The sequence below is a fragment of the Vulpes vulpes genome, chromosome 15, assembly GCF_048418805.1.
Source record: "Vulpes vulpes isolate BD-2025 chromosome 15, VulVul3, whole genome shotgun sequence".
Lineage (NCBI taxonomy): Eukaryota > Metazoa > Chordata > Mammalia > Carnivora > Canidae > Vulpes > Vulpes vulpes.
Window position 1 is genome coordinate 87,050,850 of NC_132794.1, and position 15,259 is coordinate 87,066,108.

The window sequence follows — 15,259 nt, forward strand, 5'->3', positions numbered from 1 at the left end:
TCTGAGTTTAGTCAGGCCAATGTGTGCCTGATACACCATTAGCTCCCAGACCAGCAGATGGAAAGCAGACACAGGGGCTCCCTGTGGGGAAGACAGATGTCAGGGGAGGCAGGGAGCCTGGCTTCTACCTTGGATCTGCGCTCACACTCAGTGAAGCCACCCTGGGTCAAGTGAGGATGAGCTCCTCCCACGCAGCATCTTCCCTGGCTAACCAAGAACACTGAATTTCTCTTGGGTAGTCTGGGCAGCAATTTCAGTTGCTAAGATTGCTGCGTTCACCTTATCTGGAAGCATTGTCAATTTTAAATAAGAGAACAAGAATAAGCATTGCAAGAGATATGAAACACATTTAAATGCAAAATTAACTTACTGTCTTCAGTGGAGTAGCTGGTTTTTTCCTGAGGGATAAAAAGATTGGGCTTTGTTAAAACATAACAAAGATAAAGTAGAGCTGACTACTTATCATTTTACTCTCAAATTTAAACTAGAATAATAAACATGATATGAGTGTGTTGAAAGACTGTCCTTGAAGGCCAAGGGGGATGGAAACAGGATTTAGCCGTGATCCTCCTAGCTTCAGATAGGGTCCATGGACAGATGGCAAAGAGTTAATTGGGGATAAATAGGAACGCCAGTTGTCAGGGAGTCAGGAAAACAATTCTCGTTCCAGTTCTGCGGCTGATTACTCTGTGACCTCAGGCCTCTTTCTCTTACCTGTAAGGCTGGTTGGAGCTTTAGTTTCCTCATCTATAAAATGAGGACTAGCATCAGTATTTTCAAGACATGTATGCAGAGCCCTCCCATCCTCCAACAGCACCCTCAGGCTATAGCCCAGGGCCTCAGGTGGAGATAGGCAGTCAGCCTGGCAGGTGAGGCTACCGCAGGCACCTCCCCTGCCAACTGCTGCCCTGCCTCTAGTGACATTTTCTACTTGACATCTGCCTAGGATTTCATCCCGAACAGAGAAATCCAAGACCAACATAAATGTGAAAACCTTTGTGATCTCTGGTCCTGAAGGGGCTTTTTGAGCTAATGTTCTGGTTTATTTTGGTAGAGACTGTAATCTCATACTGTAATCATACTGTAATCTCTTCTGTGTTTATTTTAAAGACACTCTCACCTTTTCTCTCTCTCACTTTGTTTTTGGCTGAGAGCTGGAAGACTGGGGGAAGAACACTAACAATTCTTAAGTGCCTGGCACTGGGTTAAGGCTTTTCATATGTTATTTAAACCTCACAGTGACCTCTAAAAATGGCTCTTATTGTTACATTTTAGAGATTGGGAAACTGTGGCTCAGAGAGTTTAAGTAACTTGCCCAAAATGATAAAGCTGAGCCAAGCGAGAAGTTTTGGTTAAACCCTTGAACTTAAGAATGTCATTGCTTTGGGGTGCCTGGGTGGCTCAGGAGATTAAGCTTCCTGACTCTAGGTCTGACTCTTGGTTTAGGTGGTGATCTCAGAGTGATGAGATTAAGCCCTGTGTTGGGCTCCAAGCTCAGCATGGAGTCTGCTCAAGATTTTCTCTTCCCCTGCCCCTCTATACCCCCCTATCTCCCGCATGTGCTCTCTCTCTCTCTCAAATAAATAAATAAATCTTAAAAAATAAAAAATGTCTTTTTTTAAAATAATGTCTTTAAGTAGAATTAAGTTTATAATCATGCAGGCCAGCTTTGCACATATTTAAGCATACTTTTAAACTAACCTATTGAATCAATATAAAATTATGGGGTCCCTTTGTGATATTAACATATTATATCTCCTAACAGTTTACAAAGCTCTTTTAAATCCAATAAGAAAGAATGACTCTCTTGTATCACCTTTGAAAGGAATCTTGGCAGTGTGGCCTTGATTGAACAACCCAGTGTATGCTGTTGGGTATATATGTGTTTGTTTATAGCTCACTAACTACTTGAAAGAGAAGTGGAGGAATCGAAAGTAAAGATGAAACTTGCTTATGGGTCTCAAAACTATTCAGATGCTGGAGCTTCTGTCTTATGGAACACAAGTCAATTTAACTAAAAATTTAGGAAAGGAAAGACTGTTAGTCTTAATTTCAGCAGGGGACCCCTAGTCCGACTTGAAGCATGCCATAGGGGTAGAGAAGAACAGGGCAGTGGGGTTTCATTTCTACATCTTTTAGGAACACACCTATTGTAATGTGAGGTACACCCATATCTGTGCTTGGGCAGGTATGCTCTTCTGGATGGAAATAGCAGAAAAGCACCCACTTCCCCCCAGGTTTGCAGGCTGGACCCCTTTGTGGATTCCAGGTAGGTCCGCCTACAACAGTGGTGGAGACCATCCACTCACATCTCACAGAGCTGTTCTTGCACAGCAGGTACTCACCCAGCCCTGGGCAGTGGGGATGGTGCAGCAGGAGATGACTTAGCATCCCAGGCTCCACTGTTACGACCTACACAAACATACACACAGGTCAGTCTCCAACTCCTGAATCTGAGGCTGATAGTGACAGTGAGGCTGGCCTTCCTGATAGGCTCAGAAATACTGGCACATTTTTGGGTTTCTTTCAGTTAAGCATGAATAGGTGGTTATATGGATGCTATTGGGGAAAATCTGTAGACAAAGGTGATATATATATATATATATATATATATATATATATATATATAGTCAATTTATAAGCTTGGAACCAGAATGTGAATTAGGGACTCCATCTTTACATTTCTAAACAGCTTTCTCTTTTCTCCCATGGGGCAAGTGCAGAGTCCCCTGATTCTGCAGGTTCAGTGAAAGGCCCACAAGATTCCTACAGGAAAGAGCCAAGAACACACATGTGCATCTATATACACTGCACAGCTGTGCACCTCAGTGGTGCCTAGGGATGGAGAGACACAGACCCACCACTCCTGCTACATGCCTATAGGCATTGCTTTTCATGATCACACTGACATACTATACACATAGTAACCTCACATCCAGAGGCTGTTCATTCACCTCTGAATTTTCAGGGCCTTTGCCCATTGCACTGATAGAAAGATTGAGACCAATGACAAGCTACTGCCCAAATTGCATCTTCCAAAGCCACAGAAGAGACCCAGAGCACCTTGTCCACTGTATCTCATTTCCCCTCTGGCTACCTAAGACAGAAAGCAGACAGACAATCACAAGGGAAGAACCGAGAGGTGGGCAGAGCTTCACCACCAGACAGAGCAGGCCTGGAGGGGGAGAGCCAGATGCTAAGCCTGCTTCTCTCAGTGTCTCTTGCCTGCCTCCTCTCATGCTGATGCTCACCTGCCTGGACACTATGGCTCTTTATTGAATATATTGAACCGAATATATATTTTATTAAGAACCTACTACAGGAGGAGGGGCAAGATGCGGAAGAGTAGGGTCCCCAAGTCACCTGTCCCCACCAAATTACCTAGATAACCTTCAAATCATCCTGAAAATCTACGAATTCAGCCTGAGATTTAAAGAGAGAACAGCTGAAACGCTACAGTGAGAAGAGTTAGTGCTTCTATCAAGGTAGGAAGACGGGGGGAAAAAAGAATTAAAGAAACAAAAGGCCTCCAAGGGGGAGGGGCCCCGCGAGGAGCCGGGCTGAGGCCGGGGCGAGTGTCCCCAGGACAGGAGAGCCCCGACCCGGAGAAGCAGGAGCTGCACCAACCTTCCCGGGCAGAAAGGGGCTCGCAGGGAGTTGGAGCAGGACCCAGGAGGGCGGGGATGCCCTCGGGCTCCCTGGGACACTAACAGACACCTGCGCCCCGGGGAGAGTGCGCCGAGCTCCCTAAGGGCTGCAGCGCGCACGGTGGGACCCGGAGCAGCTCAGAGGGGCTCGGGCGGCGGCTCCGCGGAGGGGGCTGCGGGGCGGGAGTGCGAGTCCAACAGCGCAGGCTCCGGAGCACAGAGCGCCGGGACACAGCCCAGGATCCGTCCTCCCCCGGGACAGGCAGAGGCCGGGAGGGCCCAGGACAGCAAGGCCGCTCCTGCCGCGAGCTGAGCAGATCAGCGGCCCCGCCCCAGAGCCTCCAGGCCCTGCAGACCGAGAGCCCCCGGAGTTACTGCGGGGGCTGACTCCAGGGCTGCAGAGCTGGCCCCGCCACTGCGGTTGTTCCTCCTGGGGCCTCATGGGGTAAACACCCCCCACTGAGCCCTGCACCAGGCAGGGGGCAGAGCAGCTCCCCCAAGTGCTAACACCTGAAAATCAGCACAACAGGCCCCTCCCCCAGAAGACCAGCTGGACGGACCAGTTCCAGGGGAAGTCAAGGGACTTAAAGTATACAGAATCAGAAGATACTCCCGTGGTTTTTGCTTTTCTTTTCTTTTTTCTTCTTTTTGATTTCTCATTGCTTCCCCCACCCTTTTTTTTCACCTTTCTTTCTTTTTCTTTCTCTTTTTCTTCTCTTTTTTCCTTTTTTTCTTCTTTTTCTTTTTTCTTTTTCTCTTTTCTTTCCTTCTCTCTCTCTCTTTTTCTCCTTTTCCCCAAACAACTTGTTTTTGGCCACTCTGCACTGAGCAAAATGACTAGAAGGAAAACCTCACCTCAAAAGAAAGAATCAGAAACAGTCCTCTCGCCCACAGAGTTACAAAATCTGGATTTAAACCAATTAATAACCAAAGTGAAGAAATACTTAGATAATAATACACTTATACTTGGTGACTTCAATCTAGCTCTTTCTACCCTCGATAGGTCTTCTAAGCACAACATCTTCAAAGAAACGAGAGCTTTAAATGATACACTGGACCAGATGGATTTCACAGATATCTACAGAACTTTACATCCAAACTCAACTGAATACACATTCTTCTCAAGTGCACCTGGAACTTTCTCCAGAATAGACCACATACTGGGTCACAAATCGGGTCTGACCCGATACCAAAAGATTGGGATCGTCCCCTGCATATTCTCAGACCATAATGCCTTGAAATTAGAACTAAATCACAACAAGAAGTTTGGAAGGACCTCAAACACGTGGAGGTTAAGGACCATCCTGCTAAAAGATGAAAGGGTCAACCAGGAAATTAAGGAAGAATTTAAAAGATTCATGGAAACTAATGAAAATGAAGATACAACTGTTCAAAATCTTTGGGATGCAGCAAAAGCAGTCCTGAGGGGGAGATACATCGCAATACAAGCATCCATTCAAAAACTGGAAAGAACTCAAATACAAAAGCTAACCTTACACATAAAGGAGCTAGAGAAAAAACAGCAGATGGACCCTACGCCCAGCAGAAGAAGAGAGTTAATTAAAATTCGAGCAGAACTCAACGAAATCGAGACCAGAAGAACTGTGGAACAGATCAACAGAACCAGGAGTTGGTTCTTTGAAAGAATTAATAAGATAGATAAACCATTATCCAACCTTATTAAAAAGAAGAGAGAGAAGACTCAAATTAATAAAATCATGAATGAGAAAGGAGAGGTCACTACCAACACAAAGGAAATACAAACGATTTTAAAAACATACTATGAACAGCTGTACGCCAACAATAAATTAGGCAATCTAGAAGAAATGGACGCATTCCTGGAAAGCCACAAACTACCAAAACTGGAACAGGAAGAAATAGAAAACCTGAACAGGCCAATAACCAGGGAGGAAATTGAAGCAGTCATCAAAAACCTCCCAAGACACAAGAGTCCAGGGCCAGATGGCTTCCCAGGGGAATATCAAACGTTTAAAGAAGAAATCATACCTATTCTGCTAAAGCTGTTTGGAAAGATAGAAAGAGTTGGAGTACTTCCAAATTCGTTCTATGAGGCCAGCGTCACCTTAATTCCAAAACCAGACAAAGACCCCACCAAAAAGGAGAATTACAGACCAATATCCCTGATGAACATGGATGCAAAAATTCTCAACAAGACACTAGCCAATAGGATCCAACAACACATTAAGAAAATTATTCACCATGACCAAGTAGGATTTATCCCCGGGACACAAGGCTGGTTCAACACTCGTAAAACCATCAATGTGATTCATCATATCAGCAAGAGAAAAAACAAGAACCATATGATCCTCTCATTAGATGCAGAGAAAGCATTTGACAAAATACAGCACCCATTCCTGATCAAAACTCTTCAGAGTGTAGGGATAGAGGGAGCTTTCCTCGACATCTTAAGAGCCATCTACGAAAAGCCCACAGCAAATATCATTCTCAATGGGGAAGCACTGGGAGCCTTTCCCCTACAATCAGGAACAAGACAGGGATGTCCACTCTCACCACTGCTACTCAACATAGTACTGGAAGTCCTAGCCTCAGCAATCAGACAACAAAAAGACATTAAAGGCATTCAAATTGGCAAAGAAGAAGTCAAACTCTCCCTCTTCGCCGATGACATGACATTCTACATAGAAAACCCAAAAGCCTCCACCCCAAGGTTTCTAGAACTCATACAGCAATTTGGTAGCGTGGCAGGATACAAAATCAATGCCCAGAAATCAATGGCATTTCTATACACTAACAATGAGACTGAAGAAAGAGAAATTAAGGAGTCAATCCCATTTACAATTGCACCCAAAAGCATAAGATACCTAGGAATAAACCTAACCAAAGAGGTAAAGGATCTATACCCTAAAAACTATAGAACACTTCTGAAAGAAATTGAGGAAGACACAAAGAGATGGAAAAATATTCCATGCTCATGGATTGGCAGAATTGATATTGTGAAAATGTCAATGTTACCCAGGGCAATTTACACATTAAATGAAATCCCTATCAAAATAACATGGACTTTCTTCAGAGAGTTAGAACAAATTATTTTAAGATTTGTGTGGAATCAGAAAAGACCCCGAATAGCCAGGGGAATTTTAAAAAAGAAAACCATATCTGGGGGCATCACAATGCAGATTTCATGTTGTACTACAAAGCTGTGGTCATCAAGACAGTGTGGTACTGGCACAAAAACAGACACATAGGTCAATGGAACAGAATAGAGAACCCAGAAGTGGACCCTGAATTTTATGGGCAACTAATATTCGATAAAGCAGGAAAGACTATCCATTGGAAGAAAGACAGTCTCTTCAATAAATGGTGCTGGGAAAATTGGACATCCACATGCAGAAGAATGAAACTGGACCACTCTCTTTCACCATACACAAAGATAAACTCAAAATGGATGAAAGATCTAAATGTGAGACAAGATTCCATCAAAATCCTAGAGGAGAACACAGGCAACACCCTTTTTGAACTTGGCCACAGTAACTTCTTGCAAGATACATCCACAAAGGCAAAAGAAACAAAAGCAAAAATGAACTATTGGGACTTCATCAAGATAAGAAGCTTTTGCACAGCAAAGGATACAGTCAACAAAACTAAAAGACAACCTACAGAATGGGAGAAGATATTTGCAATGACGTATCCGATAAAGGGCTAGTTTCCAAAATCTATAAAGAATTTCTTAAACTCAACACCAAAGAAACAAACAATCCAATCATGATATGGGCAAAAGACATGAAGAGAAATCTCACAGAGGAAGACATAGACATGGCCAACATGCACATGAGAAAATGCTCTGCATCACTTGCCATCAGGGAAATACAAATCAAAACCACAATGAGATACCACCTCACACCAGTGAGAATGGGGAAAATTAACAAGGCAGGAAACAACAAATGTTGGAGAAGATGGGGAGAAAAGGGAAGCCTCTTACACTGTTGGTGGGAATGTGAACTGGTGCAGCCACTCTGGAAAACTGTGTGGAGGTTTCTCAAAGAGTTAAAAATAGACCTGCCCTACGACCCAGCAATTGCACTGTTGGGGATTTACCCCAGAGATTCAGATGCAATGAAACGCCAGGACACCTGCACCCCGATGTTTCTAGCAGCAATGTCCACAATAGCCAAACTGTGGAAGGAGCCTCGGTGTCCATCGAAAGATGAATGGATAAAGAAGATGTAGTTTATGTATACAATGGAATATTACTCAGCCATTAGAAACGACAAATACCCACCATTTCCTTCAATGTGGATGGAACTGGAGGGTATTATGCTGAGTGAAGTAAGTCAATCGGAGAAGGACAAACAGTGTATGTTCTCATTCATTTGGGGAATATAAATAATAGTGAAAGGGAATATAAGGGAAAGGAGAAGAAATGTGTGGGAAATATCAGAAAGGGAGACAGAACATAAAGACTCCTAACTCTGGGAAATGAACTAGGGGTGGTGGAAGGGGAGGAGGGCGGGGGGTGGGGGTGAATGGGTGATGGGCACTGAGGGGGACACTTGACGGGATGAGCACTGGTTGTTATTCTGTAAGTTCGCAAATTGAACACCAATGAAAAATTAATTTATTAAAAAAAAAAGAACCTACTACATTTCTAAGTCCACAACTCCTATTGGACCTACAGAGGATAATCTGTAAATATAGGTTGGACGTGTCCTCAGGATGCATTATTTTAGTTTGCAAGATAAAGCACATATAGCTGAGCACTGAGGAAATAGTCATTTACTAAGAATTATTGAGAGCCAGGTAGGTGAAGAACACTGTGTTAGGGGTTGTCAAAGAGGTAGAGAAGCAGAACTAGGCCTCTGTCCCCCCAGAACTTATACTGTGAGGACATTCACACACCATGCCACCTCATCTGACAGAACCACCCATCCCAAACACAAGAGCTTCAAGAACTATTACAAATAGAGGTCATAAAACTCATTCTCATGTATTTTACTAGAGAGAGAGGCCTTCAGGCTTTCACTCAGTGCCCATCCACTCCTCTTCTACATATGGTTCTCACACAGGGCTAATTTCCATGAATGCTTATAAATGAAAAGAACAGTCAAGAGTGCATTGTGTTGACTCTCTAGCACTCCATGAGGAAATGGCCGCTCTATGTGACTCTCACTAAGGTGCTACCCGACCTTGATGTGACTTTTGAAAATATTTAGAAAAAGAGACTACATTTGGAATTTTTAATATTTCATGTGACAATAAACTGAAATGTCATCTGGACTATGAATCCAACTGTGTTTCATTGGCTAGGGTACCAAATGGATGCTGTTCTTCAAATTCTTAACACCTGATTAACCCTATTAAAATATCCTTGGCTACTCATAGATTTTGATGGAAGATTTCAGGGAAGGGGAAAAAAAAAACCTTGTCTGAAAAATGAGGAAGTAGAAAGAAGACCTAAGTCAGAATTTCCTCCCAGGGGTTTTCCCTCTTTTTCACTGCCAAGGGCTCCTTTGGCTTGAGTACATTGTTGTCATATTTACTGCCTAGTTTCTCTACTAAGCTTTCCTTCCCTTCATATCTTCAAACAGTCTGCAAACATGTTCCTTCCCCCTTCCTTCCTCATAAATCACTTCTGCAATAAGAGAGGGAGAAGCATGCCGCTTTCCTCTGTGGTGGTAGTATGAGTGCTGGTAGAAAACCGATGGTGTCTCATCAGGAAGACAGGGTTCTAGTTATTTCTTGGCCACCAAACCGGCTAGGTGTCCCTTTACAAACTGACTGGGTGGCCACTGGTGCTCCAGTGTCCCCCTCTGTGAAATGGGGACACAACCAGCTACCTTACCTAACTCAGAGTTATTGTTGTAAGGCAATGGGAGAACTTTGAAATTGTAAAGAATCAGCCAAATAAAAACTAATATTGCTGGAAAGGAACTGAAAGTATATGAGGTTAAAAACATTATGCTAAAGTGAAGAGAGTCAGACGGGGAAGACTTTATACTATAAGACTCCATCTATATGAGATGTCCAGAAAAGGCATATCTATAGCAACAGGAAGCAGATCCGTGGTTACCTGGGGCTGGCAGTGGGAAGAACATTCACCAAAAATAGGCATAAAGGATCTTTTGGAGTTGGGGTGGGCATCGAAATTTTCTAAAACTGGATTGTTGTGATGGTGGAAAAGCTCTGTAGATGTAATGATTTATAAAAATGCCACATTATACATGTAAAATGAGTTGAGTTTTATGATGTGTATGTTATAACTCATTAGGATCTCAGTAAATGTGATTATTGCTATTTTTGTTTTAGCATCTTGTTATCAACCACCACAGTGTCTCTGGGTGCTGGGCACTATGCCGGGTACTTTAAATGTGCCATCTCTAAGCCTCCCATAACATCATGTAGAGCAAACAGAGGCTCAGAGAGGTTAAGTGGCAGGGCTGGGGTTGAACAGCGAGGCTAGCTGAGTTTAAAGCCAGGTGGACATGTTCCTCTCCAACCAATGCCTATTAATATTACTCTGGGCTGCAATTTGGTAGCTCAGATTCACCTGCTCTTTCTACCTTATGTGGGAAAGATTAGTGAAACAGAGCGGTGTTTTTGTGAATGCCCATGGGAAGATGAAAATTGACTTTCTTATTTCATAGGCCAGTCACCTTCTCTGCTGCTCCGGGCCTGAAGTCAGACCCAGGGGCATAGCTGGGGTAGGACAACCTGGTCCCTTCTGTGACCAGGGTTCTTGCTTTCTGGGAAAGCCAAATTCTTGGCTGTGACACTCCAAAGAAGAAACTGGGAATTTGATAAACGGAGATGTGTCCAAAAGTATAATAAAAGAGAAAATCAGCTTTGTTTTCATTGTATTGAGCAAAAAATGATGTTAATATTTGCACAGCTGGTGCTTACCAAAGTTTCTCAACTGGGAAAATGACCTACTCGTAGTTTTTCCTTCTACCGCATCATCCTCTCTTCACTCTTGCATGCGATGGTGGCAAGTTTCCTTACCCATAACAGTCTCAATGCTGGAATAGTAAGCCCTTGGGATTTTACTCTCTTCTAGATGTTCTAGAAACCCTATTATTATTAGTGGGGCTTGTGCACCAGCTGGAGTGTCCCTTACTCTCAGGCCCTGCATGAGCGCTGCCAAGTAAAGAGATCTAATTTAATAGCTTCAGAACAATTTGGCTTATAGGTAAAATTCAACTTGCATATTGGCAGGGAACTGTAAATTCCCAAACTCCCCCCACCCACCCACCCATTTTAGGAAACGAGGAGAGAGAACACTTTTTAAATGCTAGACTTAGCAGGAAGTTCAGAAATGCATGCCCTGTCTACCCACTTCTGACAAAAGCTACAAATAAATTAGGGCCTCCACAACTTTCTTCCAAATCACATTTAGAGATAAATCACTAAAACACTTCAGTCTTTCCGTTTGTTTAAACCAGTGCTTCTCAACTAGGAGTATTTGGTACCCGACCCCTCCGTGGGGAGGGTGGGGTACCTTTGGCAATGTCTGGACACATCTCTGTTTAGCGCTACTGGGGAGGGGATGGTATTGGTACTTAGTGGGCAGAGACAGCCAAGGATGCTGCTAAACATCTCACAGTACACTGGACAGCCAGGACAACAAAGAATTATCTAGCCCCAAATGCCAGCTGTGCAGAGGTCAAGATACCCTCAGTTACATTAAAACTCTATGCGGAAAGGAAGAAACAGCTGTCTCCTGGGATGGGTCCAGGGCACTCCTCCAGACTGGTCATGAATCAAGGCATGTGAAACAAAGGATTCCAAAAACTGGCAAACAGAGCTATCAGTTTAGGAGTGGGATTCATATATGTTTACTCAACTTAACCTGCCCTGCCCCTTCCCCTGCTGCACGACTTAGGCACAGGTGCCATTTCCTTCTTCAGAGGAGGAGACTAAGAAACAGAGATTGATCAGCTTGTTTGAAGTCTGGCACCTAGTGTGTGTCAGAGCCAAGATCATAGTCCTTTGGCCTTGGAGTCTGTGTGGTCCTGAAACAGCGCTTCTCCATGTGGAACATGGAGCAGAAGCAGACTGCCACTGCACCTAATCCTCTGTGTAATCCTTGGCAAGCGCTTTATGAGCCATCAAAGAGCCAAAAGCAACATCCATTAATCAGAGGCCAGTGTTGTGGTGTGCTGCTCTGACAGAAATGCAGATCTGAAGCCTTAGCACTTTCATGATGCCTATCTAGCACTGCCTGAAGTCTTTAAAGGCTAGTGGAAGGTTATGGAAAGACACAGGCAAGTAGTCTGGTTATTCCTTTTGTAAAACCCATCTCTGAAGACTATTTGCATATTCAGAAAATCATTCTAACTAGGTTTGTCCCTCCCAAATTATCTCACTTCCTTCCTCCTCCTGTACTTCTCATGCATATCCAGCAACCATATAACCAGGAAATTATTTTTTTGTTCAGATTTGGTTTCTTCTGATGCCTCTAGTATTAAAATATAGTGATACTAGATTAATGTAAAATTAACGAATAATAAATTCAACGGGTTAATGCCCTGATGATGGCACCATGTAATTCTTCAAATACAGCCAGTACTGGGGGACACATTCACTCTCAACCAAATGACTAAACCACCATTTCAGCACCTATTCTGATTCAGGTCCTGTATAACCCCTGGAAGCACATCTATGAGCAAGACATGGGGCTGAGGGTCTTATAGAAAAGACAGGCAGAGATCTCTGGGGAGATTAGAGATAAAGGGGCAGGGCACTATAGGGGTGAATACCAAAGGGATCTACCTTCTTTGTGAGGTCAGGAAAGGCCTCCTGAACATGTGAGATGTAAGGCAATATCTTTAAGGAGCTTGTAATGTACTTTTTAAAAAGATTTTTTATTTATTTTTTCATAGAGACACACACACAGAGAGAGGCAGAGACACAGGCAGAGGGAGAAGCAGGCTCCATGCAGAGAGCCTGACGTGGGACTTGATCCAGGGTCTCCAGGATCACATCCTGGGTTGCAGGTGGCGCTAAACCGCTGCACCACTGGGGTACTTAAGGAGGTTAGACTGAGACCCAGCGTAATTAGAGAATAGGAATGGGCTGAGTGTAGATGGGATGAGATTTAAAACAAAGGAGAGCTCTCTGTGGGCTGCAGAAACCACAGGTTTCCTAGTGGAGAGACCTCAGGCTGGGCCTTAGGTAAGATTTGGTATCATAAAAGTGAGAACATAAACAAAGGCCAAAAGGTACAGGCTGTTTGGAGTACCGGGTGTGTTTTAGGAAGAAGAGGTCTTTGCAAAGTAAGAAGAACATTTTAAGATGCAGACACCAGAGATGACTAAATTGTCATTGTAAAGGAGGTCCTAGGCCTTCATTTACATTTTAGGGAAAGGTTTTCTGTTCTGGTAATAACCCTTCTTCCAAGTTATCAGGAGTCAGGTGTCACCACTTCATCTGGGACCAAAGTGACCTTGCCATGACATTTTAGTTTGCTGCATTGACATTTGTTCCCAGAAGTTAAGATGAGCTGGATATGGTGGCTCTGATCTCTTCTCCCTACACATAAAGAGCCTGTAGGTTATGAGAGAGAGAATAAATAAGACAAGAATTTGTGAAGATGGTGAACAATTGCTCAAGAAATGAGTCTGTGGTCTATAAAAAAAAATAACCTCCTTTCATTTTCCTTCCAAGAGCACATCCCTAGAAGCAGAGCTCAGTCTCCTAGTATCTGTGTTCAGCCTTCAGTGCTGGGAGGGAAGGGAGTGTGTGTGTGTGTGTGTGTGTGTGTGTGTGTGTGTGTGATAGATATGGGTGGAGTTGTGAAAAAGGGAAGGCTGGAGAGGAAGCTCCTGTGCTTCTGTGCTGGAACAGGGTGGGGTGTGGGTGCCACTCAGCATTACAGGCCTTGGCCTTGGGGCTGCCAATCTGTACAGCAGACAACTAGGAACCACTGGGTGTTCATGGTTTGGGTACAGGTGACATGGCAAAAACTAACTTTGAAATGGAATAAAACTGGCAACATTGGAGGCACTCAGAAATTCATCTTAATGACTGAGGAGAAAGCCTACAGGCAAGGGTAGAGATTGGCTAGAGCACTCTTGAAGATGGGACATAGGACATGTGAAGTGACAATGTAAAGGAAGCCTAGACTACAGTGGTGTCAACTAAAATGGAAGAGCAAACTCAAGAAAAAGACATAGCAGGCTCTGGAAAGAACACAGGTCCTTGGACATGTGGCCTATGGGCTGACAGGCACAGAGGAATAGGCCTGCCCTATGGGTAGGGAGGTGATGAATGCATTGAGCTTGAGGCTGTGAGAATGTCAAGTTGTTCAGAAGAGAAATCAGGTCAAAGTTAGCCACCAGAGAGTTATTGGCTTAGACAAGAGAGGTGAAACCAGAAGAATAGATGAACCCCAAAGACATGAAAGATAATATTCTTTCTTGAGCACCTGCTGTGCCATGTACTGCATTGAAGCTTTCCCATGCACAATTCCAGAATTCTCCTGTCACAGGTCAGGGACTCTTATCTCCATTTGCAGAGGAAAAGATCTGAAGAGTGGAGATCCAAAGGATAGACCCAAAGTGGTATAGCCGGCAACTGGGCGCACTAGGATTCCAATCCAGCTCCATCTCGTCCAAACTCAAGGTCTTAGCTACCACACTTCTGGAAGAAGAGTAGAGGGCTGAGGACCCAACAGTGCAAACACCCTCAGTCAGTGCTGGGGAGGAGGAGAAGCCAGTGAAATGCCCAATGAGGTTGGAGGAAAGCCAGGACTTGTCTAACAGAGGCCTGAAAGCATGGGGCAGGGTCCCTTTGACACAAGTGCCACCAGACAATGCATGAAGATGAGGACAAGGCCTTCTGTCACAATATATTAAGAAATTTGGAAATACAAGTGACTATTTCTTAATATTTGATCTGAGTTGTTTATCTTATTTGGAATAGACTGGAAAACCAAACCCCCAAACAATCACTTCACACACAAAAACCCGAAACACCAAATCATGCATATACTTTACCTGAAGCTGTCCCTGGAGGAGAGGCTGGCTTTGAGGAGTTACTTGGCTTGGTGGATCTATTCACCATGGGAGCTTAAACACACAAATATATATATACATATAACAATCATAGATACAGTCTATTGTGGGAGATTCACACTTAATGGAAAAATGCATTGTGGAAATAGTGGGGCAGATCAGGGAATTTGTAAAGAATGGGCAACCCACCTGTTAAATACATAAGTCATGAAAGAAGCCTGAAGAAATTTCTTCAGAATAAATATACTAATGATAAAAGGGATAATCAAATTATTTTATTATAGGGATTTTGTTAAAATGAACTCTGGCTTGGAATTTCATTTGCCAAACTGGTGGTCTAGGAGATGAGAGAGTTTTGTTTTCTTCATCGAGAGAAGTGTATCAAACCAAGAGTGAAGGGAACAAATTCTCACCTCCCCTGCCACATGCAACACAGACCATTTCTCTGGGATTTTATGGGGTTTGGGGGTGGGGAGCAATTTCTGGTTTCATGGTGATGAGTGGCTCAGGAATTCAAATGGGTCTTGAAGCTGTTGGTGATGTTCAGAGAGGCCAGGAGAGGGTTGCTACAGAAGGGTAGAGTAAAAACTGATTCTGACAACTTGAGAGTTGAGTTTGTTA

At 43.6% G+C, this 15,259-nt stretch overlaps 2 protein-coding genes across 3 annotated transcripts in view; one reads left to right on the forward strand and one right to left on the reverse strand.

Annotated features, from left to right (window-relative positions):
* The window catches only part of DNTT (DNA nucleotidylexotransferase), a 188,798-nt gene that overhangs the window by 65,754 nt on the left and 107,785 nt on the right, over positions 1–15,259 (forward strand). The gene's annotated exons all lie outside the window — the stretch shown is intronic.
* Positions 1–15,259, reverse strand: part of BLNK (B cell linker) — an 81,797-nt gene that overhangs the window by 16,005 nt on the left and 50,533 nt on the right. For both annotated transcript variants that reach the window (XM_072739650.1, XM_072739649.1), the window contains 3 exons: positions 14,621–14,692; positions 2,346–2,412; positions 371–398 (listed from right to left, as the gene is read on the reverse strand). In XM_072739650.1, the coding sequence (XP_072595751.1) occupies positions 371–398; positions 2,346–2,412; positions 14,621–14,692 (167 nt within the window). The remainder of the gene's footprint in view (positions 1–370; positions 399–2,345; positions 2,413–14,620; positions 14,693–15,259) is intronic.